This window comes from Emydura macquarii, unplaced genomic scaffold (assembly GCF_026122565.2).
Source record: "Emydura macquarii macquarii isolate MOO-44397 ecotype Brisbane River unplaced genomic scaffold, CSIRO-AGI_Emac_v2 contig_3113, whole genome shotgun sequence".
NCBI lineage: Eukaryota > Metazoa > Chordata > Testudines > Chelidae > Emydura > Emydura macquarii.
In genome coordinates this window covers 3619041-3644702 of record NW_027133250.1, presented here as the reverse complement: position 1 = coordinate 3644702, position 25662 = coordinate 3619041, and the positions used below count along the sequence as shown (strand labels likewise).

At 48.8% G+C, this 25662-nt stretch overlaps 1 protein-coding gene and 1 long non-coding RNA gene across 2 annotated transcripts; both read right to left on the bottom strand.

The window, feature by feature from the left end:
- Positions 1 to 1111: 1111 nt before the first annotated feature.
- On the bottom strand, positions 1112 to 8951 carry LOC137141721 (uncharacterized). The gene is made up of 2 exons (XR_010916714.1): positions 8525 to 8951; positions 1112 to 1292 (listed from the first exon to the last, which is right to left on the bottom strand). It is a non-coding gene; the product is annotated as an uncharacterized lncRNA (long non-coding RNA).
- A 2436-nt stretch (positions 8952 to 11387) lies between these two features.
- On the bottom strand, positions 11388 to 25498 carry SNRNP40 (small nuclear ribonucleoprotein U5 subunit 40). Its single transcript, XM_067530743.1, has 10 exons — positions 25309 to 25498; positions 24627 to 24756; positions 23358 to 23451; positions 22309 to 22474; positions 20915 to 21037; positions 19333 to 19453; positions 18016 to 18098; positions 17519 to 17580; positions 13501 to 13604; positions 11388 to 11869 (listed from the first exon to the last, which is right to left on the bottom strand). The coding sequence occupies exons 1-10, from the start codon at positions 25450 to 25452 to the stop codon at positions 11820 to 11822; spliced, it is 1077 nt and encodes a 358-aa protein (XP_067386844.1). The 5' UTR covers positions 25453 to 25498; the 3' UTR covers positions 11388 to 11819.
- Positions 25499 to 25662: the final 164 nt, after the last annotated feature.

Sequence of the window (25662 nt, the reverse complement as noted above, 5' to 3'; positions counted from 1 at the left end):
GCGCAGGTCCTGTTCCTGGGAGGCAGCAGTTACAAACACCAACAGGGAACTCGCTTGTGCGGAACACTCCCCGCAGGCACCACGGCCTGCCCGCCCCCAGGCGGGGCGCTCTTGCCACTTCTCTCTCTCTAGGGCCTCACACGAGTCACAATCTCCTCCGCCTGCTCCAGGTGCCGGGTTTTAGATCTAGGAAAGCCCTGTGTGCCAGGCTGCTCCCCAAGACTGTGCGGCCTGGAAAGCCGAGCCGGAGTGTCTCCTGCGCAGCTGCTCTGCAACACAAAGGGACCTGGAGGCTGGAAGTGCCAGGCCAGGGAGAAAACCCCAACACAACTCTGGACGCGGCTACAGCACGGTCCTTAGCTCCTTCTAGGTGGATTTCCTGCTGGGTGCACAGACAGCAGAGCCCCGAGTGTGCCAGCCACTAGCAGCTTGCACCAGGATAACTTGTGATGGAGGAAGAGACAAAGGCACTCCCTGGGCTGTGGGTTGTTGATTAGAGCCAGGGACCAGCTCACTATCAGGGGAGATATTTCCCCTGCTTTCCCCGGCAAAGAAGTCACTGACTGCGAGACATGCTAAATCGGCTGTTAGGGAGCGTGTGGGCCGGTGGATGAGAGGGTGGGGGCCGGGGTCCAGTGCCAGCTGAGCTCGCCGTGTGACCTTTGGCAAGGCTGCCTCGGAGCACGGCTGGCCTTGTATGGCATCGGACGGGGCTTCTGCATGGAGACCTGTGTTCGATTCCCAGCTCTGCTACCGACGCCTTGGGCAAGTCATGTGATCTCCCCGTGACTCCATTTCCCTCCTGCGGGAAGGGGATAATGATTCTACCAAACGGTAAGGCCCAGCTCCACAGAGGCATTTAGGCTCCTCATTTCCCCCCATTTCAATGGATCGTCCGGGGATCTGGGGGGTAAGCTCTTCGGGGGCAGGGACCGTCTCTCTGCCGCTGTACAGCCCCCAGCCCAGCCACTCCCTTACCTAGGTGTTACCGTAATACTCCTAGTAAACCCTGGCAGATGCTCCTGAACTGTGACTCCCCCTCAATCTTTGGCAAAGTGCAGCTTTGGATCTGGCCCCAGCCCGGCATGCCACTTGCACCCTGTGTCTGGGGGAAGGCAGGCATTGCTCTGCCCAGCCGAGCGTCCCTGGGAACAGCTCTGCACATTGCCAGGAGCGGGCCAGGCTGGCTGGTGTGCATTATAGATTGGGGGGGACTGCGCATCTCCCCGAGGATGTTCTCTCAGCTGCTCCCTCTGGGCTCCTAGGTTTAGGTTTAATACGGAGAAAACCTGCTGAAGCAAAAATGCAAGATGAGGTGGGTCTCGAATCCCACAAGCCGCAGCACTGAAAGTGGCAGGCAGGGAGGGGCAGGGGGTGCTAACCATCGCCCACACACACCTGGAGCTTACCTTGGGGCCCAGGGCTGCAGATGGCGCTGGCAGGCCCTCCAAACCCATCCTCCTATATTGACTTGAGCCCAGCCCCATGTGGGCAGGACTCCGGCTGAGGCCAAGGAGCCCTAATGCTCCTCCAGACTCTCGGGGAGTCCAGGGCCTTGGAGCCCTCTAGGCATCTCCGCCTGTGGCCTTCCACCTCCTTTCACATCCCGTCCCAGGGGCTAAACACTCCCTCTCCTTCGAACCCAGGCCAGGTCGACCCAGCTATCCCGATACAGGGTTATACAGCGCCAGCTCTGCTGGGGAGCCCTCCGAGTGGAGACCCAGCGTGTGGTGGCAGGAGAGCACTTTTGCCAGTGTAACTGTGTCTACACTAGGCTCTTGCCAGAATAGACGTGTCAGGAGAACTCACACCCCTAGGCAACATTATTACACCAGCCAGAGGTTTTAGCATTGGCCAGGCCCTGCTGGTCCTGGAAGCCTCCTCCGCCCATCTGCCCATGCTGCCTGGCCCCACGCAGAGGAGCTGCCTGGAGACGCCTTGAGGGGGAAGGACTCTTCCTCATCCCACAACTGCTAAAGTTGTTAAACGCAGACTCAGCAGAGAGGCCCGTGCAGCCTGTCACCCTAGCAGGGGACCCTCCAGCTCTGGTGGGAGGCGCATTGGCAAGGCAGGGAGAGCCTGCACGGACACAGCGTGTGCTGCACCTGCTCCGGGCGCCCTCGGGAGCTGTCAATCCGCCACCTTTGGCCAGCGCTGAAATTCTCTCGGACAAAAAGCCAGCCCAGAGGGGAGGCCCCAGCTCCCCAGGAAAGCAGCACGGCTCAGGATGGAGTCTCACACACCAAGAGCTCTCGGGTCCACAGAGCTGGGGTTGCTCCAGCGGGTGCCCCTCTGGCTCTTGGCATGTTGCGAATGCTGCTGTCAGCTGGGCAACGTCTGGCCGGCCCTGGCTCTGCAAGCTCAGTTCCAGCACTGCCCGGGCGCTGCAGGCTCTGGCCGGGTGCTTTAATGAACAAGAGGCACATTGTTCATGTCTATTGCGTGGCTGTTGCAGTGTGCAGGGGGTAGGCATTGCGGAGGGGGCCAGCTTGCAAGAGCACCCCGGCAAACGAAGGCTTCCGTCTCAAGGACGACTTCCCTTTGCCAGGCTAATAAAACTCAGCGGTGCTGCAACCAGCACTTAGCTCTCAGCAGGATTCAGTTCCCATCCAGGAGCGTGTTAAGGGGGCGTGCAGCGTGACCATTGCTAAGGAGACATTTGCTTCAGAAAACGGCCTCTTCTCCCCCCCGCCCCCGACACCGAGCGAGTCTGGAAACAAAACCTGCCCTAGGGGCAGCCCAGGGCTGAGACTCAGGGGATCCGAGTTCAATTCCCAACCCAAAGACTCCTGTGTGGCCTAGGGTACGTCACTTCCCTCAGTCTTTCAGCTGCCCTCTGGCAATAACGCTGCTCCCGTTGGCTGGCTTGTCTATCTGGACTGTGAGCTCTTCGGGGCAGGGACTGTCTCACTGAATGTGTCTATTCAGCACCTAGCATGATGGGACCTCTAGCTCAGTGATTCCCAACCCGCAGCCCGCGGGGTCTTTCAGAGTGGCCCACAGCTCCCCTGCCGCTGGCTGCAGGAGGGAGCCGCTGCCTAAGGACCCAGGCACAGTGAGTTACCGGCGCAGGCTCCTTGCTACGGCCAAGGGGCGAGAGATCAGCGCTCCCTTCCCCTTGGCTGTAGCAGGGAGCACAGCAAAGCGCTCTGCCTGGGTCCTTAGACGCTGGGGTCCCTGCTGGAGCCATAGGGAGGGGAGCACTGATCTCCTGTCCCCCTGGCTGCAGAAGGGAGCCGTTGCCCCGGGACCCAGGTGAAGCGCCTGGCTTCCCTGCTGCAGCCAGGGGGCCGGGAGATCCTCCTCACTGAACTCCTTCCCTCGGGCGGCAGGGGGAGTTTGGGGGGGGGGGGGGGGGGGCAGTTAGCGGAGACCAATGGCCCTTCAGGGTTGTAAAAATTATATTTGTGGCCCTCGAGCCAAAAAGGTTGGGAGCCCCTGCTCTGGGTGCTACGGTAATAGCCAATAATAAAGGGGGCCGTTAGTGCAGCAGCCTGTCTTCCCCACCCCCCAGAAGTTACTTATACCCTGCAGGGGACAGAACGCGGAGGCTGGAGAAGGTCGGCAGTTACAATTTGTGTCCATCATTCCTGGGCGGGGGCCTCTCCCCACTCGGGAATGATTCACTGGTGCAAGGAACAATCGATGCTGCCAGCCCTGGGATGGTGGGGTTGGCTGTGCTGACTGTACTCACAACCACAGCTGGAACGTGGGCATCTGACCACCGGGATCTGGCTGAGACTCACCACCTCGGTCAGTTACAGACCAGGATAGAGTTTGAACCAGGAGCCTCAAGGTGGAAGCCCCCGATCCCCCCTGCAGCAGGGCAATACGAAGGGCAGAGCTACTGGGGCGGCTGTGTCCCCCCGTTACCCGAATTCCCTCCCCACTGGACCGTCTGCTTCTCCAGCAGAGATGCAGCATTTGGACACATCTAGCTGACGCAGTCGTTTGTGCTAAACATCTCCCAGCACGCCCGTCTCACCGCAGGGCTAGCGTTTTCCCCCGGCACCCGTCTGGGACACGGTGGACCGCTGCAGCTCAGACACTGTGTCCCATCAGCCATGACAGATGCCACCCAGACAAGGCCAGCAAGTCCCTTCCCTCCTCCCCCATAAAGCTTTCCCTAATTTTAAAAGCCCAGAATCAAGGGAAGGGCAGGAGGCTGTGGAATAATTGCAATGACAGAGTCCCTCCCGACAAGGAGCGCTTAGCATGTAGCAAACGTCCAGGAGGGTTGAGCAACTTCATGGACAAGAGGGAAAGATTAACATCCCCCACCTTACAGATGGGGAAACTGAGGCGAGGAGAATTTAACGCCCTTTGCCTAAGGCTACCCAGCGAGTCAGTGGCAGAGCTGGGAACAGGAACTAGGAAATCGGCGTGCCAGCCCCCACCCGCTGCCCATACAGACAGATGGCACAACAGCCTTCACAGGAAATCCAAGGTGGGCGCACTGAAAGAGCCGGTTCATTGCCAGGATAACAGACTCTAGCTGCTGTGGGGGGCAAAGATCCAGCTCTCCGAGGGAGGCGGACATCTCCCCTCGCCCCTGGCTAGCCGTGGCCCAGCCTCCTCTGGGGGGTTTATTCTCCTGCACTTGCACATCCGGCTGAGGCGTGGAAAGGAACGATGCCTGGGATTGCCCAGCCCTGAGCATGCACGCTCTCTGCCTCCCCAGCTCACCCCCACGCACCTGCCTGGCCCAGCGACTTCTCCGATCTGCAGCCTGGCTCCCCGCAGCTGCAGGCTCTGCCTGTGTTAGCCCCAGCCACTGCAGGGAAAAGGAGCCCATGTGAGCGGACGGAGAGCTGTCTCTGCTAGAAGCACACGGAGTGAGCGGCAGGATCGCAGGGGTGGTCTGAGCGCCCGGCCGGACGTGAAGTGTACAGGCAGCACTGGGGGACGGGAGAGCTCCATTCCCGTTTTGGAGACAGACCCGATCATAGGAAACCCTTAGCCCTGGGGTGTCAGTCCCTTCGCCTCCCTCCCAGGGACTGCCACAGGCCGTGCCACGGTCAGATTAGGCAGAGGTGGGTTCTCACTTCTAGACAAGGGGCTTTTGGACAGGATCCCCACCCTGGTGTGTTTTTAAAGATCTCAGTGTTTTCAAGCCAGTACCATATTCTGGGGGCCTCGGCTTCTTCACACTTGGGGTCAGCGATACTGCAACCAGCAGGAGCTCATACAGATCTCTCCCTCCACCCCGGCTTGACGAGGGGACGCCTCCGGAAACCAAAGGGTTAACACTGCTCAGTCAGGATAGGTGACACTGAAGGTGGAGTCTACAGCCAGTGGGACCAGTTTATAAAGGAGACTGGGATGCAAAAGCAGTTAGACCAGGGGCAGTTACAGGGAGAGCCAAATCTGCCAACAAGTGGGGAAAACGCATAGTAGGGCTAGGAAGTTCAGGGGGCCTGATCCTTCCACGACGGTGTAAATCTGGAGAAAATCTAATGGAGTGGCACCAGAGCAGAATTGGCAGATCAGGCCCAGTGGATTTTAAATAGCAGTTGCCTGTTCCTCCCTGCATTATGGGGTGGCCGTGGCAAGAGGGAAAGGTCTTCATGGGATGCCAGGAGCGTGGAGCAGAGAGAAACCCGCAAAGCACGAGCGTCACAGGCTCAGCTTCCTCCAGCCTCAGCCACTCGCCCAAGAACAGGCAGGAAAGTCCTGACAGACCCAGCAATCCCGACTCCCCTGCCGGTGATTTAGCCACAGGACCATGCATAATGCCTGACCCTGCGGAGAGCAGCACAAATCACCTCCCACTTGGCGCTTCCCCCGCTTTGCTTCTCCCACCCACGCTGGCTGCATCGGGGACCTCGTGGAACCGAAGCAAGATCCTTGTTGTGTTTCGCTGCAGCGTGTGGAGTGAGGCTAGGCTGTAACGGGAGGATCACCAACGGCCAGTAGCTAAACACACTGCTCGCCTCCTTCCAGGGCCAGACATCGGGCTCTGCCCGGCGCTTTCCGTGGTTATGTCCACACTGCAAGTAGACACCTGTGGCTGGCCCTGCCCGCTGAGCTGGGCTGGGGCAAAGGGGCTGTTTAATAGCGGTGTAGACATCTGGGCCTAGAGGCCGGGCTCTCGGACCCTGAGAGACAGGAGGGCCCCACAGCTCGGGCCCTAGCCGAAACATACCCCATGCGTGCTTTGGCAAATCTCAGTGCTGCTTCTCCCCTGCCAGGCAGCCAGGAAGTCGTAGATCTAGGTTGACATTTGATTAAATAGTAACATTTTCCTCCCCCAGAAAATCACCATTTGGGTTTAAGTTGCTGACGCCGTTCTCTCTGGTTGCTGGTTGACACGCACCAAACTCACCCACTGGCTCTAATGCCAACAGGTATGTGGGCGGTTGTAGTTCGAGCTCCCCATGCACACAGCTGGGACACTGCTCCCCAACACTCAGACACAGCCCTGACAACGTCCCTCACTACTGGGGCGCAGCACCCCCTGCTTGTCTAATCCTGTTCCCCCCTCACCCCCGGCACCCACCCGGCAACAGCATCTGCTATTCCAGGCCTTTGCCTCTCCAAAAACAGGTCTGCCAGGCTGCAATTGCGTTCTGGACGTGCACAGATGTTGTAGGTGAGGACAGAGGGGACACTCCACCCAGTATCAGATTAGAGCCTAACCTGGGATAAAATCTCAGGGTTGCTGTGGTGGAAAGGCGATGGGACCCGTTGTTTCTGACACAAGGGGTATTTTGCCAAGTAGACCCTTTATGGATCCACTGGGAAAAATCTGGGTGGACAACAACATTTCTCCGAGCCAGAGCAGCAAGGAGAGAAACGTCCCTCTCCAAGCTTCCCAGCTCAGCCCCGTTTGTTCAGCTGCGTGCTGCAGGCTCTGCTGATAACTGCACTGGCGTTTTATGAAAAAGCTGCTTTTTTTTTTTTTTAAAAAACCAATGATTCAGAAACCTGCAAGATCATCATATCATCGCTACTAGAGAAGCCGGGAGTGTAGCAGCTCAGCTGACTCTCTCTCTTTCCCCTGACGCTTGGGTATATATTTAAAACAAAACAAAACACACAAACCCAATCTTGGAACGCTTATAACAGGGCTATTAAAAGCTAAAAAGAGCAGGTGGCTGCATCCTTCTTGTTGTTCAGCAATGATACTAACAAGGAAAGGACAACAGCGATGTAGATCACCAAACGTCCCTGCCACTGCCTAGCGAGCAGCTGTAATTCCCGTTCCAGCTCCACACCGATGGATTCAGAACCCTAATTTACGTCCACCGCAGGGCACGTTATTTAGTACGACGCAGAGTTCAAAATAAATCTCCCCGCCTACCCTCTCCCTTCCTGCTTCTGTGGCTAGAGGATCGTGGGTTTACATTTCTATAGAGCCTTTTATCCCAAAAGATCCAGCTATGGGTCTGGTTCTCTGCTCACTCACACCCACGTGTAACTCCACTGATTTCAACCGAGTTATGCCCACTGGACAGCGGGTCAGAGGGCAGAGCTGGGGCCTTGGATGTACAGTAGCACAGGACCGCAGCCACCTGTCAGGTGGAGGACAGCAGCCAGCTTCACAGCATGCTGCACAGTGGGATCAGAGGGAAAGTGTTGACCTCGCACCAGGGCAAATACCTAGTGCTAGGGAAAGTGCTCTGGGATCTCTCCTGTCCACCAGAGCAGACAGTTTAAGGTCTTTAAGGAGAGCCCAACTGCACTCTCAGTGCCTCTAACACTTCGAGCAGCAGCTACTCCTGCTCCTCCAGTCAACAGAGCCACACCAGTCTGAAGTCTGTGTGATCAGAAGCCGACCCAATTGCCTTACCCCAGCACGACAACAGACGGAACTGACCCTGCTAGGATTTGAACCTGCGGTTCTAGGGAGTCTCGTTATTTCAAACCTGATGCTCAAGGTGTTAAGCCATCCCCTCTGGCTGTCTACAAAGAAATGTTCATAGAAAGATGCACGTACAGGCCAACAACTTGCACAGATTTAGAATTCAACCCCGTTATTAAGCACACCCGGTCCAGCTCCATACTGGAGTTCACCCCAACTTGATGGGAATGTAATAATCTAGGATTAGCAAACCAGGCCCAGGGGTTTCTAATTCCACCAACTTCAGGAGAATTAACCCAGGGATAAATGTGACCCATTGCATTTGACAAGAGATTCAGGGTGGATTTCTGACCTGGTTTCATTAAAATCTGTAACCACATCTAACAGAGGGTGCTGTAATGCAAGCTGTTTCTGTGAATTGGGGTAACCAGACTGGGGGTGGGGGAATAGGATGCTGGAGTCGATCAGATCCCCCAGACCTGCACAATGGGGAGGATGATTAGAGGTGCTTGATAAGCCTAGAAGACAGGTCACCTTTCCAGTCAGGAAAAAGCCTAATTCTTGGCAACTTGATCAAGGCAATTTCCCCCTCTGTTAATGTTTATGGCCCAGTTTTATCGTGCATAATGCAGCACTCATTTTAAAGCAGTTTGCTCTCGCTTTGTTCCACCAGGCACAAAATGCACGCAGGGGAGAGGCTCAACAGGAGACTGTACTCACCCCTGAACGGCGCCTCCTCCGGTCGGTTCTGGGGATCAGCTCTGCCAGGTCCACGGCCCTTCTTGCGCTTGCACTCCCTCCCCTCATGCTGTCGGTCTCTCTGCCTGCAGCCCCTCTCATGGGCCAGCTGCCTTGACACGACTCAGCCCCGGAACCAGGTCACTCAGTGGCTTCCCCTTCTGGGCTGGTCTTTCAGAACTTCTCTCCACACACCACGCCAGGCCGTCCTCATGAGCGCCACTCTGACTACAACACTCCAGCAGTGACTCTGGCTGTTTCAGCATCCACTGCCCTTCACAACTTTTCGCTGGGGCTGGCAAGGGACCCCAGGCCCACCCTCCATTCTGGGGTCCTGTCCAGCAGAGACACCAACCTTACTGCTCTCGCCCCTCTTCTTACTGTGCATCGCCCCTCTCTCAGGGAGGGGCCATAGACTTCCTCTCTGCTGCTCCCCCACACTGGGGTCAGCCTCCTGGCTTTACAGAAGCCCTGCCTGTTCCCTCACAGGTGAGCCTCCTTCTAATTAGCTCCCTCCACACAGCCTAAAACTCCCCCACTGGGCAGCTTAACTAGCTGATTGGGCCCACTTGGCCTAATTGAGCTAGTGCAGGGCTAGTGTGGGGAGTCTAGCCCATCACAGGGCTCCACCCACTCCCCAGACAGAGGCTGCAGCCCTCTGAGCTCTCAAAGGAAGAGGGGTGGGCGGGAGTTTGTATTTTCCTCTTTTCTTCCCAAAGCACAAGCTGCATTAATTAGAGCTTTTCCCCACTCTCAAGTGCCTGATGGCTGGGAGCTGATTGCTCCCATTGGAAAATGTGCTCAGACTGCTCACACAGAGTCCCCATCACTTGGCAAGAACATCATGCAACTGCAATTCACCCAGCCACTCTTGCCAATAAGGGAAACTGCTGCTGGAGTCCGAAGGAGGTTCTGTGGCTCTAGCAGGGACCGTATGTGATGGCAGGAAATGTGTGGGGTAAACCACAGCAAGAAAAATAGGAGGGGAAGAAATGTCCAAGACACTCCAGGGCAGGGCAGCAAAAGGAAAGAAACAAAGGAAGATCCAGGGGCTGGAAGCTGAAGTTAGTCAAATGAGGACTAGAAATAACACGTACATTTTAAACACTGAGGCTGGTCAATCCCTGGAGTGACTTATCTCAGGATGTGGTGGATTCTCCATCACTTGCCGTCTTTACATCAAGCTCAGCCCTCTCGAAAAGATCCACTCTAGCTCCACCAGCAGTTCTTGGCCGGATGCAGTAATGGTTTGTGTAAGTCTCTAGCCCGTTATACAGGTCACAGTCGATTATTGGTCCCTTCCAGCCTTAAAGTCTCTGAGTACGTGATGAAAGAGCAGCAAGTTGCTTGGGCTTTGAATGCCAAGGTCTACACGGGGCTACTCGGGCCCTCAGAGCGTGCTTGCTCTCATGAGAAGCACCCTTTGGTTGTGCTTTCCAGACCAATTCTAACCCTTACATCCCCAAGCGGGCCCACCTTCCAGCAGCTCCTTTATCCACCACAGGACTAAGTTATGGCAGAGGCTCCTACCAGAAAACCCACCCACACAAGCAGAGGATGTGTGGCTTCTTCTGAAACGTTGGCAGGCCCTCCGTACTGAGGTCAGTGCAGAGCCTCTGGGGGAGGGGTATGCCCTGGGAGGGGCGCACAGGTCCTTGGTTGGGACCTTGGATGGAAGAGTCTGGCGATCACTGCAAGAGTTTAGGGGGGCACAGATCTGTATGTGTGGGTTCCTGCCAGCTCTGGCAGCATGCATCCATCTGGGGGCAGAACGGAGCAGAGAGACCGGGGGGTATTTTGGGCAGAGTCAGGGAACTTTTGATTTACAGACTTGAGAAACTTGCCACAAGGATAAAAGTGATTCTGTACCTACTTGTGCAAAGCCCACCAGGCACCCCGGGGAGTGGGCAGGTAGAATGAGCGCAGCTGGCTAAGCCAGCAGCTTGGTGAAAAGCTGATGAAGGCACTTTTGGAAAGGTTGGGTTTAGATCAAAGGCTGCTACTCATGCTGTTGGGCAAAGCAGTATCTATGAGCTACTGGAGACACCCAGCTGCTCTGTAATGACACTTCCATCCACTTGAGAGCAACTGCAGTAAGAGGAACCCACTCTCACCCACACTTGGGCACCAGAGCTCACTGCTCCCTGGCTGAGAGGCACTAGGGGATTTCCTGGGGTTCACTTGTACTGCCCCAGCCCATTTACTCTGGTTAGGGGACTGATATTTGACAGCTACTTTAAACCAGAAAGGAAGGTTGTGAACAAAGGCCGAACTCTCCGTCTAGAATGAGCCCATGGGGAAAGCAGTGCTAATTCTGCGCTCTGGCAGTGGAGGAGCTGCAGCCTCCCAGGAGAGGGGACGTAGTCAGCTGAGAAGGATTTCTGATCAGCCTGAAAGGAACATCTCCTGGAATATCAACAGCCCAGGCTGAGACAGGCTGTTTAACCTGCCTGAAACCTTGCCACTAACCCCTCCCTTCTGCTCTGGAGACACCCCCTAGCCCCCCGAGAATACTCCCTGCAGCCACTGTGTACAGGAGAAGGGGGAGAGCGCCTGGACTGATTCCTTTGGCTGTTGAGTACTAAATACTGACTTTGTCCTAGAAACCTCAGTCCCTTTAAAATGTATTTATAGCATTTGGCTGGTTTTTACTCAAAACAAGAAAATAGGATTCAGCAGTTGCCAGATAATTATTTCTAGTGTGGTCGTTTTTATGGCTCTGAATAAAAAATAAAGCAGCTCCTGTGAAGATTAAGTGGATTCTTCCTTGGGTTCTATTAAAGCAAAATTTCCTATTTAACACTGTGCAATAGAAAAATAAAACAGCAATAAATTCCAGTCACAATTCTTGTAAAAAGTTGTCTATTTAGTTTTTCTGTATAAAAACAACCAAGAGAAACTAGACCGGAAATATACAAGTCACTTATTGCATTTCATCACATTTTACAACAAATTTTAAACAATTCTGGTAATCCCCAGCTGACAGTGGGAACACATGAAAAATCTTAAAAATTCCAACGATTTTAGACTGTAATACATCTCCTACCGCCTTCCCTTCCAAAAAAATCCCCTCTTCTCTTCGGGGGAGGAGCATCCAAATAGAGAGTTTCTCTGAAGCCTTGTTGGTTAAGACAAATATTGCTGTGCAAATGAAGTTGGTTTGACATTTTCTATTATCACATGTGTCTGAAGGGGCTGGCATTGGTTAGAAGCAATTCAATTCTACTTCTGTAAACCAAAAGGTGGCAAGGTGAAATATTAAGCCGTCTTCTCATCTTCACTGGATCTCTCCCATATACAGTCTTTTGTCACTAGATGCAGAGAGTACTGAGTCGGGGGCGGAGGGGGGAGAAGAGAGAGAGAGAGAAAACCAAGAAGTTAAGAGCTATAGTTTAGCTAAAGATGAGTTAACACCCATCTGATTTAAGCACCCATTTCATTTGCTCTCAATCTTGTGACTATAAAGTAACTTTTGAACTAAAGTGATTTTCTCCCCAGCATGCTTTTCAGAATTATTCGTTTACTGATAACTAATTACATTTTTCATGTTCCTGCCTCTGACTGACATTTTTACACTATTATTGCTGTTCTCCTTTTAAAAAAAAAAGGATAGCAATAAAATGCCAAGGATGTTTTCTTTGCCAAAAAAAAAAAATGTTCAGATTTTAGAAATTTAAGTACTCTACTTCTGGTCGCTAGCCACTAGAGGGAGCAATCTCTTTATCAACAGTCTCTAAGGGCCATTATTCTTGTTTACCACAATAGTCATAAGGCACAACATTCAGCTGTCATTCAAACACAATAAAGCACTGAACCATCTTTAATTGAGATATGGGTGTTCAGTGGCTTCACAACACAGATCTCAAAGCAGTGACAGTCTCTCCAGACCCGCTGTACCCCTTACTCAGGACAGTCTCCCATGAAAGTCAACTGGAGATTTTCTTGTCTAAGGATTACAGAATTAGGCCCAGTCTCAGCACATTTTAGAAGCCTATGAGCCTCTACATGCAGACGTGTGGGGGCGCTGGGGGGAAGGAGTGGTTTACAAGATTAACTCCCTTTGATGTTGACAGGAGTCACTATCATAAACCCTCGTGCATGGAGGAGGCAGATCCCTTGTTTATTTTGCCAGATGAATGACTGATTCACAAAGCAGGGTTTAGCTGGATGCAATCGCAAACAAAAAGCCCCTCCACAGAGAGAAAGATTGCTTTGCGCTTTTAGCACCTTCCCAACCTGGAGACAAAACAACGAATGACCGAGGAACAAAGCCATAATTCATGGCACTGAATTCTCACACCCAACCTTCTGCAGAGATTTTCATTCCTGGGTAAAATACATTTACAGGGGTGACTAGTGTCAATTTCCTGGCCAATGCAATGGGGCAACCCAACCCATGATAACTATGAGTCTTTGTTTCCATGGAAACAATGTAACCCCCAGACCTGTCTGTACTACAAAGAAGACTGTACTAAGAAACAGCTGTTAAGAATTGTTTCAGCTAAGGCAGTGCTGGCACAAGCACAGAGAGGGCATAGTGTGGTTACGACAATTTTCAAAACCATCTGGTCGAGTTAGATCTCGCCTCCACCCCACTGAATCCTGGTTCCCTGGAGTCTATCAGTACCTCCTGGAACAGGCCACTTAAAGAAACAATAGCCCTCCAGAGTAAAAAAAGTCACCTCACATGCACTTGAATTTGCATGTGTGTTAACTTCCAGGAGCATCCCCTTTATGTCTGAGAACGCTGTTAGGGGAGCTCTGCCTAGGAGAGGTGAAGGAACGTACAGAAGGTTTTATTATGCTGTTTGCTGGTTATAGCATTACTGCTTGCAGAAACTCTACAGCAGACTCCGAGGGAGTCCTAGATTCAGCATACAGGTTTAGAAATATTTCAGCAGCACTTGGTCTCATTTCCCCTGAAGACTAGAGTTTTGTGACAAGTCAACAAGACTTACTAATTGGTTCCTCTGGATGGAAAGCCACCTCGTTTACTGAGCCAGCATGTCCTGGTAGCTTGTAGAGAATCCTCCTGGAGGTTGTATCCCACACATAAACAAACCTGCAAGACACAGTTATTATGATGGCAGGACTTCAAAAAGGAAAACAAACTTTCTGCCCCAACCCCCAATTTGTCTAGGTTTCCTGGTAACTTACATTTCACTAGTTACACTTTAATAGTTATTAATATCTTCCAACTTTAATAGGCCAAAAGACTTCTTCTGAGACAAATATTTATCATTAGTACGTGCAGACAAGAAAAAGGGCTAGACAGCGAGCAGCAGCCCCAACAAGAAACAAGCTTCTCGGCCTATACCTCTAAAGGGCTGAGCACCCTACTACGGTGCTTCAAACAAGGAGGCAGATGGCTGGAATTACATGCCGCAGAGACTCTCTACACCCATCCATGATAGTTTTTGATGAAGTGGCGAATGGGATCGGAGTGCTGTCAGTGGGGATTTTATCTGTGAGCCAATGCCCCAGCATGCTAGTACAGGGCACTGACAGCCTGGATGTGCAGCCTTTTGGATGAGACCAGGTCTGAGATCCTGACTTTTGGAGGTTATGTCACTCTTTGGAAGATCAGGGATGCTCACCCCAGGGTCCTGGGGAAGCCCCAAGTTACCATTCCACCCGCCCACAAATTCAGTCTGCAATTTCAGGTGGGTATCAGCATTTTCCACCGCTTGTGAAAACCTGTTGCGTAGTACAGCTGTTGGCTGTTTGAGAGCGGCCAGCCCAGCAGCACACTGCAGCAGTTGCTATCAATTACAATGTGTGTGCACTTTGGGATAAGCACTGCTATGGACAGGTTGTTCCATTGAGGAGTGGCTGATTATTTCCCAATAAAACAAACTCTTGACACAGTTTAATTCTTCACAGCTAATAATGTTTATATATGGATTTCTATTCCCTAAACAGTTACGAAGTCAGGATTCACTTCCCAGTAACATATTAAGGGATTGATCAGAGGTTGTAAAGCCCTTTTGTTAATCTCTTCCTAGCCTCTGCCACCCATCCGTTTGCCCCATTTCTGGGGCCTGTCTGGCTGTGTTACCTTGGTTGAAGGACACTCTGAAGGAGACACTAGAACATTTCCACATGATGGGTCAGAAATTAACTGCTGGCTGTATGAGTAGTTCAGCTTTTAAGCAGGTTATGTTTATAAACAGCCTTCTTTTGAGGAAAAAAGCCCACTGCAAGTCATGCAACACCCAAGTATGCAAACTGACCAACGTCTGAAACGTATCATTGTAAATACGGTTCATTTTACGTGCCATTTGCTGCCAGCATGGCTGAGCGACTAGCTGCTCAGCTAATGCACAAGTTTCATTGGAAGACAGAAAGCGGTGCTCTGACCCTCGCTAGAGTGAGATTTTAGGGGTTTGTTGTCAATCAGATGAGAGTTCTGAGCAAAGTATCATAAACCAGGCAAAGCCCCAATGTGTCCCACCTGACTGACTTCCTTTCAAATACACCATAACTGCTGAATCATGTGAAACAGAGTCTCATTACAGAGCTCACATCTTACAGAATTCACTGACATGGGCTTAGGAAAGCTGCCATTTATGGACTAAATTTAGATTGCTCTCTCTTTTGCTTTGGCATGGAAACGCTAACAGAAAGAACTCTTCATGGAAATGACCAGCCTTCTCAACCTAATTCTGTTAGCTGGGGAAAATGTTTTGATGCTGCAGTCACTGGCTAGGCTGAATGAGAAGACTGGCTCAACTGCTCTCACGTTAGAAGGCATCACTACATCCACCAAAATGGACACTGCAAAGAATGAGGGCACAAAGGACAACCAGAACAGAAAAACCGTATAAAAGCAATGTTGTACAATGCTAAAAGAGGGCTCGTCTCTATGCAAATGGCACTGGGGCCTCATATTTATCATCTCTCACAATCTCCAAATCAGATACGGTCTGTTTAAAAGTCCCTTTCGCCAGCACTGCAAACTCAGCCTGAGACCTGAGTTTCAAGCCTCATACACCCCACCATTTCCGCCAGTAACTGAGATTCAGCAAATCCTCAGCTATAGCTGTTTGATTTTATTGCCTTCTATATGGTTTCACAGGAATGACAGAGGGCAGAATTTGGTCTTGTAATTAGAACTTAGTCAACAATCTTGGCTGACACAGAATCCAGCTCCAGCTCCTGGATGTGTGTTGCTCCACAGGGTTAACTTTTTTTTTTGGGTCAGTTAAGTAGGTAGGTCCTATTCTGGATATGCACAAAGAGCAGATCTGTTGAATACGGAGTAGTCACTTTCCAGACTGGAACCACACTTTACCTGCTTCATTAAATCCCTAAGAGGAAAATATGCTACACACAAGCATGGGAATTTTAAATTATGAACACTTATTTAATGCAGCATCTATTTAAACTAGACTATAGCTATTTCAGCTTAGTAGGTGAGAGCTGTGACAAATCTTTGCTCAAACATTCTCCCTGGTTTCTATTTTCATTAGCGCTGTGGGAGAGAGGCAAGGCACTTTTAATTGGTTCCTCTAGCTAAAAGCTCTTGAAGGCTCAGCAAATATTCATTTTACACGCACAAGAATTTCCAGCTAAATTTAGCCATTTCAGGGTCAACTTAGTACAGCAGAAAGCCCATCATTGCTTGGCAGCCAACATTTACATCTCAAAGAGGCAGAACCATTATTTTCATTTTGGTTTTCTAGCAGGATTAAAAAAAATATTGTAAAGACGTACAGACAGAAATATGAGTGGAACAGTATTCTGGACATGTCCTTATCTGTCCTGCCACAGGAGATACTCACACACACTTTGTTATGCATTACACAAAGAGCTCATTTCAGGTTGTGGGACTGCACCCAGCACAGATGGAACTAATTTAACAGCATGTATTTCTACTCCCAAGTTACCATGCTGTGCTGGCCAGTCAACAACCAGCCATAGCACCCCTGTGTTAATAAAGAATACCTGTTCTAATGTCTAAGCAATAATAGCATTAGCAGTTCATGTAGCAGCACTTGGAGGAAGCACCACACAAAGGCTCCTCAGTCTTAAGTGGTCCGTCTATAGATGGACATTAAGAACTAGAATTTCTCCCCCTCTCCCAGTATTACAAGTTCATATCTACTTTGCTGACTGCTATTATCTCTAGGTCTCTCATGGAATTCATATTTGCCAATTCCTGTCAGTGATGTGTTTGGATTAGCTCCTTCCAGCTGTGTTAGCATTCATTACACCAACCATCAAATTCAGTCTCTTATTCCCTGCTGAGACTTGATTTCCCTAGCTTCCTTTCTTTTATTTTTCAGTTGTCCTTTGAGTTTGCAGCACCTTCCACTATAAAATCTCAGTTACTAATTTATGCACATTTTACTCATCCTTCAAAATCATTAATAAAAACAATAAATAGAAGCAGAACTGGCACTGATCTCTGGAGTACCTGTGGAACTCTTCCTCCCAAGCACTCAGAGCATGGCAATTTAGCCATTACCCTTTGCTTAGGATCTCCCTGTTCATTTTCAGTCCAGCTGGAAGCACTCATAGGCAAGCCATCTGGATTTAGTGCTTCTAGTGCAGCTTCACAAGGCCCATGGTCCAAAAGAGACCCCAAATAGAATCTCTGTAGAACATCCCTTTCGTCCAGCTGTTCTGTAATTTGATCAGAAAATGACCACGTTTGTCTGGCATTGTAGATCCTTTGTAAACCCCTTTCTGTTTATTGCTGAAGATAACTGTGTGTCATGTTAACAAATACATCATGGGTAGTATAACAACAGCTACCTTCATATCGTTACATTACTGGCAGGCAGTACAGTGTATTGTGTTAGGGCTGGAGTTTCATACTCAAATCTGCCCCTGGGCTCATCTTTTGTGTGTGCCATCTGGAAAATGAGTCTAACAGAATTTAACTCACAAGGTTATGATGAGGCTCAGCCAGTGATTGTAAAGTGCTTTGGGAGGAAGGTGATAGAGAGAAGCATGATGATTAAGTTTTACCTGTCTGCTGATCCGCCTGCTATTTTACTCCCATCTGGTGACCATGAGCATCTCAGAAGATTCTGTGAAACAAACATGAATATGCACAGTTCCATTTATATAAGAAGTTTTTGGTTCCTCCTTTTGATTGAAATAAAACCGCCACGGGACTTTAAATCTCATGAAAACACTTTAATGATCTCCTTTTGGGAAGATAAGCCTGTAGTTAAGAGATTGTATTTTATTGCTGGAAACATCCAATGCCTTGTTATTTTATACAAAGTAGATACTAAATGTAGAAAATATTTAATTTACAGCTAATTATAGCTGAACTGAGCAAAGAAATCATGTTACTGAAGCTTTAATTGGAATCCCACTTTACACATTAATCTTGCCCCTGGCCCTTATTAAATCCTTTCTAGTTTATATTTTTGAGTTTAAAAACAATTTACAGAAAAATTAATAGACAGCTGCAGCGTTTCATTAACGAGCAGTTTTTCAGGTAACAGCACACTCACCTTCTCAAAATTATGCACATTCCCCTGGAATATCTTCACACATCTCTCTTTAGGAGCAAATGGTCGTACATCCCAGATACGAACTGTAATGGAGCACATCTGTCAGCAACTAGCTGAAGACCATTAAAAAATGCCAGCAACTCCTGTACAGTGGAGGTGATTGTACAGGAAGGCTCTGGAAAAAGAGTTTCCTTTCTCTGAAGGGATTTTATGTATAGGAGATGTGACTGGAAGTCAGGCCTCTTGAGTTCTATTCTCCACTCTGCCACTGATTTATTGTGTGACCGTGACAAGTCACTTATCTCCTCCATGACTCAGTTTCCCCATCTGTAAAATGGGGAGAATACCTCTGCTCCCCTCCACCCCCTTGTAAAGTGCTTTGAGATCTATAGGCCAAACACATTATTTAATGGCTAAGGTTTATTATCAAGTTATATTATTTATTATCTGCATTATCACACTACCTAGGGCCAGAGCCATGGATCAGGGCTGCACCGTGAGAGACACTGTACAAACACAGAACAGACAGTTCCAGTTACATTAGAAAGATTGTTCTCTGGCCCAATCACGACCATACAAAAAGTGGTTAAGTGAGCTGTCATCTCCACAAACAAGTGTTATTTTTAATCCTTTTTTGTTTTAAATGCATATACTACCAGAAATAAAAGTTAAGCTATTACAATTATTTTCAAACCATCTTAGCTCCTAGACTAACCCACAAGAAGCAGGAAATTCAGAACAAAGGCTAAAATTCCATCCTTCATTCAGTACACGGTGCCAAGAAGTTACCAGGTTCTCTAAACTGGAGGCCCTTTTATATCAGTAAACCCTGAAACACTCATTCTAATTCCTTGTGCTTGGGGTGTCAGCTGAACTACTTGGCTCTTGCAAAGCAGAATATTATGGAAACAGAGATAGCAGGATAGATTTGGGTCAGCTAACTTAGGTCCTGACAAGGTGGGTTTGCTCCTCCCTGAATGTCCTCAGTGCTTTCCACTCCTATGTCATTTGTGCTGGGTTGCCTGCATTTCATTTGGAAGAGATGATGAGCCCTCCTATGCAGTCATCCTTTTCATGAAAAAGCATCATTGTAAGCAGGGAGTCCCTGTAACTGGAATTACAGCTTGCATATACAGTATCATTTGTCTATCAGACAAGGTCAGCCTAGATCTTCTTTTGGTATCCAGTTACACAGAGTTATTCCTCTCACAATGCAGTGCAATCCCACTCCTTAACCAGCTTTAGCTCTCAATGGTGTGTGAACGCTGCCTGCTTGGTTGCACTGAGATTGCCACAGTTTGGCATAGTAGAAATTACCTGTGTTGTCCATTGCATTGGAAAGCAAGTAAGAGCCTTCTGAACTCAGACTGAGGCCTGTCACGGAGTCGGCATGCCCCCTCATTGTATATGTTAGTTTGTTCTGGCGAAGGTCCCATACCTTTAAGAAAAGCACATATGCACGGTATTGTGGTTTGGTTTTCCATGTAAGGAAGTGCACCTCAATGTAATTGGTAAGAGTGGAAGGAGCTGGCCTAATAGCTCTGGAGATTGAACCCACACAACGGGTAAAACACGGGCAGCAACAGCGCAAAAATTCTCCACACTATTGCAATTTGTCCCAAGCCTGACCTGGAGAGGCCTCAAGGGCCCCTTTGCTAATACTCTCATCAGAGTCTAATTAGTGCAAATTGTGATGCTCACACCTACCCAAGCAGAACTGACTGGGACCTCAGACCTCAACTCTTTTCACACAGGCCACTCAACAGAACAGTCATGAGATGGGAACAACTTTCACTCACTGCTGGGCTGGATTTGAACTGGTGAACCAGAAGAATTAAGCCTCCATGTCTGTCCCAGGCATGGGATGTACAGTTTCATACACTTCCCACCTAAGCTACTCCCGCTTTATGCAGTAAGGAGTTAGATGCAGGCAGCAAAGTGACTTAGGCAATCATCATATGCTCAGTAATCGCTCTACCAGCAACTAGGATGCTACAAACTATCTGACAGAGAGACGGCCCGTCAGCCAGGACCTAGAGATTATGTTGTTCTCTCTGGAAAGAGACTGTGGAACCTTTAAGCTTCAAACAGTCAACCAAAATGATGTTGCTCTACTGCTTCACCTCAGTGATGGCCCCCTTCACCAGTTCAGCACTGCCCATGGCTAGCACTGACTTCTCCACACCCTAGATAAGATTTTGGCTTAGTACACACTTACTGGGAAATTCGGCGGCAGTCGACAGGAGTTACGCAAGCTACTCTGTGTAGCTTGCGTAATTCCTGTCGACTTCCTAAGTTCCCCAAGCACGCCGTCTCCACAGTGCTGTGCCGACAGGAAATGCGTTCCCATCGACACAGCACTATGCCTTTTGAAGAGGTGGTTTAATTGAATCGACTTCCATATCGATTGAGTGGATCTTCACTGCCGCTCAATCGATCCGGATAGATCGATCTGATTTGCCACCGTCAGTGTGTACATACGCAGAGAGTATGAGGCTCAGAGGAGACACTACCTGTGATGCTACGTAAGAACTGTTCTGCAGACGAAGTAACCTCAAAAATAGCTGATCAGTGTCTTATTTAAACTAAACATGATCTTACCAGACACCTAACTACCAATTTTTTCCTATTATACCTCACAGAATCATGTGCTGGTAGGAAACTGGAGCAGGGTTTGCAGAGACTAAGTTTATCATAGAAACTGCTCAACAATGCCAAATCAGCCTGGCTCTTTAGGAAGAATGTGGAAGTCTGATTGCAAATTAATAAAGCCATGGAGCCTAACCCACTATCATACTATGCCCATTACTATCAACATCATCTGGACTAATTTAGAAGGTTCAGAGAGATTGTTTGTGATATTTACAATACGAAAGCGTGATAAAACAGTCAACATTACCTTGATATCATTGTCTATGCCTCCTGATATAATCTGATCACTGGTGTCATTGAAGGTCACTGCTAATACCTGGTAAGTGTTCTGAAATGTCTGGACAGCAGCTTTTTTACGAATATCCCACAGCTGAAAGGACAGGGGAAGCAAAGCTTTTAAACTTATGTGCATACCATACATTTCACAGTACAACTAAAGAAAGTCACATCAGTATCCTAAACATTGTCGAAGTGCTCCAGGGCTGAATTTGGGGGAAGAACACTTAAAGGATCTCTACAGAAAGAGTGAAACCTGCTGTCTTGACACAAATATGCATGCTCTGGAAGAGGGGGAGCGCAAAGGGAGGCTGGGAAAAATCAGACTGCATTTTTTCCAAACTACATTAACCAACATGCAAGTAGTTTGAATTCCTGTTTATTTAATGTTAAAACTTAGATCATTACAAAGCACCACAGACATGAAAGCTGAGGGAGGACACAATAACAGTCTTCAAATATGTAAAAGGTTGTCAAAGAGAATGGTGGGCAATTGTTCTCCACATCCACCAATAGCAGGACAAGAAGTTTAGTTTGCAGCAAGGAAGATTTAGGTTAGATATTAGGAAAAACTGGAACACATTACCTAGGGAGGTTCTGGAATTCCCATCATTGGAGGTTTTTAAGAACAGTTGAGACAAATACCTGTCAGGGATGGTCTACTTAACCATGCCTCAGCATGGGGGCATGAGGGAGGAAGGGGAATGAACTAGATGACTTATTGAGGTCCCTTCCAGCCCTATATTTCTATGATGCTATATAAATATAAATTCCATGCCTCAAGATCTAATTATGTAGATTAGACTGCTCCAATATGGACACATTTGTGATGCCTTAGTAATGCCTGCCCAAATGTTGGTGGTGGCGATAGGGTTTGGGGCAAAGGATAGGAGAACAGAGAGTAACTTTTAAATGTTAAGTTATTAAATCAATTAATTTACAGGAGCATAATTAAGGGCAGAACTTGACCCACTCAGCAGCTCTGATCCAGGAAAAATCCATTTAAAAATCCCAGTCTTGATTCACAAAAGGAGCCAGCCATTTTCCAGGTATAGTCCCATGTTCTTTTCCAGGATTTTGATTTTATTTTTTAACAATCTAGTCCTGTTTATCCAAAACATTTCAGTGCCAGCATATATAAGGATAACTGAGGAAGTTACTGGGTAAGCGACTCAGACTGGGATTAGGTTCAAAGAGAATTCTGGAGGAAGGGGTCGCAGATGAACAAAGTTTTACTCAAGTGGTTTATTCAATTAGTTATTTTTGCAAAGATCACCAGAGTTGAAATTCCTTTATTCAGATAGTCCATCTAGTGTTTTTATATTCTCCATTACTGCAAAAGTCAGCACAAAAAGAAGTACTGACCTTTACTGTTCCATCATCACTGCCAGTACAGACAAGCTGGGGTCCCCGCCTTGCTGGATAACAGGAGTTAACAAATGATGTATGCCCCTTCAGCCTTTTCACTCTTTCTCCAGTCTCACTATCCCATACAGCTACTGTTTTATCTGTGGATGCTGAGAAGAGCATGCTAGTGGGAGAAAAATGACAACATAGCCATGGAGTTCTGAAGGATGATAAAATATCTCCCCCCAACCCCTTTTGTTACTCTACAAACCAAGAGTAGGGCTTAGAAAATTAAGTGGACACCAGCTAGCTAGAAGACTAAGCCAAATATTCAAAGACTGATACAAAAAGATGGCAGGACCAAGGGGTAGCATGGTTGTGAAAAGCCCGCTTTCAATGTACCCCTCAATCCAATTACTGGATGGGTGTCTACTGGCTTCCTGCCAAATGTCATCTCCTTGACATTGCTTGGGATGATGGGGGCGGGGAGGGATATCTTCTGTAAAAGCCTCAGTGTTGGATAATTTGGGAAGCTGTTCCTACCAGTCAACTTCTCCTTCCCCATCTTTCTTTCCATATCCCAATCTCTCCTCCATTCTCTCTCACACTGCAAGTCCCCATATCCATTTTCTCACACATTTGCTTACTAGGGATAGGACAGAGTGCCTGGGCTTTAGATCTTCTGCTCCCAACCCTTGGGCCATGGCACTTGTCATCTTAGCTCTACTCTTCGTTCCGGCATTCTAGAGCAGATGTAATATGCTGAGATATTTCTGGTAGGGGTAACTATTCAGGTAACACCATTGCTTCTCCTCTTCAGAGCCACCAGCCAAGAGCAGGAGCAATGAAGAGGAGCTGTAGAACAGCTTACATTCACCAGTAGCAAGTTCCCTCATGCCAACTGCAAGTATCTTTTACATGCTCTACCCAAGACCTAAATAACACCACAGCTTCATTTAGCAGGTTCTTTCATGGAAATTATCGCCAAAAACATCTTGCAGAACTCATTCAGAAACAGCAGCAAGGCAGACTAATGATAGGTCAAGTCAGTTTCATCTGATATTTACCTGCCGTCAGTGTTATAATGCAATTCCATAACTGCTCCACTGTGTCCCTTCAGGGTGGCATAATTATCACAATCTCCATACACATTCCACAGCACTGTAAAAAACAAAAAAACATAAAACCCAAAACTACTTTTAATACCAATTTGCCCAAGTCACCGTAGTGACATTTCCTGAGCTCACTAAAATGAAGCACCTATAAACAACAGCAGCATCTCTATACCCAAGTTTTTAGTATGTGGAATAGGAAAGCCTTCAAACGGTCCAATGTGAGAGAGATGGCTGAAATTTTAAATATACCTTAAATATTGGTTTATGTATGTTCTTAAACCAAGCTGGATAAAGAGAGCTCATTTTTGGAACTAACTCTGCTGCCTCTCCAAACATTAATATTTTTCTATTTTGGATATTCATAATCATACACCATTTTATTAGCTGTACAATAAAATTTTCTTTTTTGGCCATCTGAAAGTGGCAATTAGGAACATGGAAATTGGGATGATCACCAATGACAGTTATCAGATTCTTCAGAGTTAGTGTAAGGCATAATCCTATAAAGTCACTGTCTGACATGTGAAAACTGCACTGGTATAACCCAAGTTGTGAATTTAAACTCATATAGTTAAACTGATGCAAATTCCTTAGTGAACACTCTTTTTCAGAGTAAGAACGACTTTTTCTGGTTCTGTTTAATTCAGCTGAGAACAGGATTAAGTTAAATCGAAATGCGCAACTCTTAAACCAAAATAAGAGCATCCACACTGGCTTTGCACCAGTCTAACTATATCAGTTTAAAAAACAGATTTAAATTAAACCTTTACAATTTTTCAATGTAGACAAGTTCTAAATCAAATAAATGTGCCACACATCTTTACTGAAAGGTGCTCACTGTGGACTCTGGGAGATTGAACTCAGTCTCTTGGCAAACACCACTTCCCCAATAAAATTTCTGCTGTTAATGTTGCTAAGTTCCACTTCATAAAATGAGAGCGAGAACAATCCCTCCAATACTAACTACTGGGGTGAGGTACAAGGTGAGAGACAGGCTCTCTCCTAAGTGGGTCCCAGATAATTTAGGACATTAAAAAGGTTAACAACTCTGAAATATTCTTGAAGTACATAGCAGGCCAGTGCCAAGCTGTCAGTATTCAAATCTTGTGCTCACAATAGCTCATTCCATAACCACTTGAATACATAGAAAGCAGTTTACAACCACAATGTATTGTCAGAAAATTAGCTCATATCACAAACTACTGATCATTATAAACTCACAGATTAGTCTGTCAAATCCTGCAGATGCTAAAGTGGCTCCATTCGGGTGAAACTTGCAACAGTAAACTTCTCCTTCATGTCCTGAGAGCAGCATTATGGGTGCCTGGAGGGAGGAACATCTTGGAGGACCCTAAACCACAGAGCAGATGCAGAGAGAGATAATGAAACATACGAAACAGAGTGTGTGTGGTGTGATGGAGGAAGACAGAAAAAAAATCATAATCCCCTTACTGGTGTTACTAAAATAACGTTTCCACTTCCCTGTCACCACTTACCAAAATATCAAACCTCACAACTCCACTAGGGGGTAGGTAAGGAGTGTCCCCCTTTAGATGGGGGAAACTGAGGCACAGAACGGTGAAATGACTTGTCCACAGTCCCCTGGCTAGTCGGTGTTGGGTCACACATGACAAGGAGAGGAAGGACCCAGAGCAGGAGACACTTTCGGCCCGGAGTGCGGAGGAGGCTGTTGTGTAAGTGCTGCCCGGCCCCTACCCCACCGGGGCTCTCTTGCGGGGGGCCCCTCCTTGCTCAGTGTCCATGGGCAGGCCCCGGGGGAGGCAGCGAAACAGCTGGGGCTGCCCCCGCCCTCAGCCCTGGTGTCGGTGGAGCTCGCGTGAGTCCATGCGGGGCGGGAGCTCGGCTCGCGCCTAGGGGGGCCGCGGGGGAGGCCGGGACTCACCGCTTGCAGCAGGGCCCCCGGCGGCGGCTGCCCCCCGGCCGGGACGGGCCCCAGCAGCAGCTCATGCCGAGGCCGCTTGGCCGCCGCGGCCGCCACCAGCGCCAGCTCCGGGCCCGGCCCCTTGCGCTTCTGCTGCTCGATCATGGCCGCCGCCGCCCCGCTGCCTGGCGCGGCTACCGTCACGTGAGGTGACGTGCCGGTTACAGGCAGCGCTCGCGCCGCCTCACGCCTCCGTCCGAGCCCGGCTCCGAGCCGACCTAGGCCCTAGATCTCGTCTCGCCTCTGACGCGGCTAACGCGGGAGCCGCCAAGCTCCGCCCCTGTCCTCTCCAGCCACCTCCATGAGCGAGAACTG

Coding starts and splice junctions, on each gene's coding strand:
- SNRNP40 (XM_067530743.1), bottom strand. CDS start 25,452: ATGATCGAGCAGCAGAAGCGCAAGGGGCCGGGCCCGGAGCTGGCGCTG. Junction 21,038..22,308: donor GTGATGATGGAACAGTAAAG/GTCAGTACTTCT, acceptor CTGTCCTTTCAG/CTGTGGGATATTCGTAAAAA. Junction 17,581..18,015: donor ATGTGCATAATTTTGAGAAG/GTGAGTGTGCTG, acceptor TTTGTTTCACAG/AATCTTCTGAGATGCTCATG.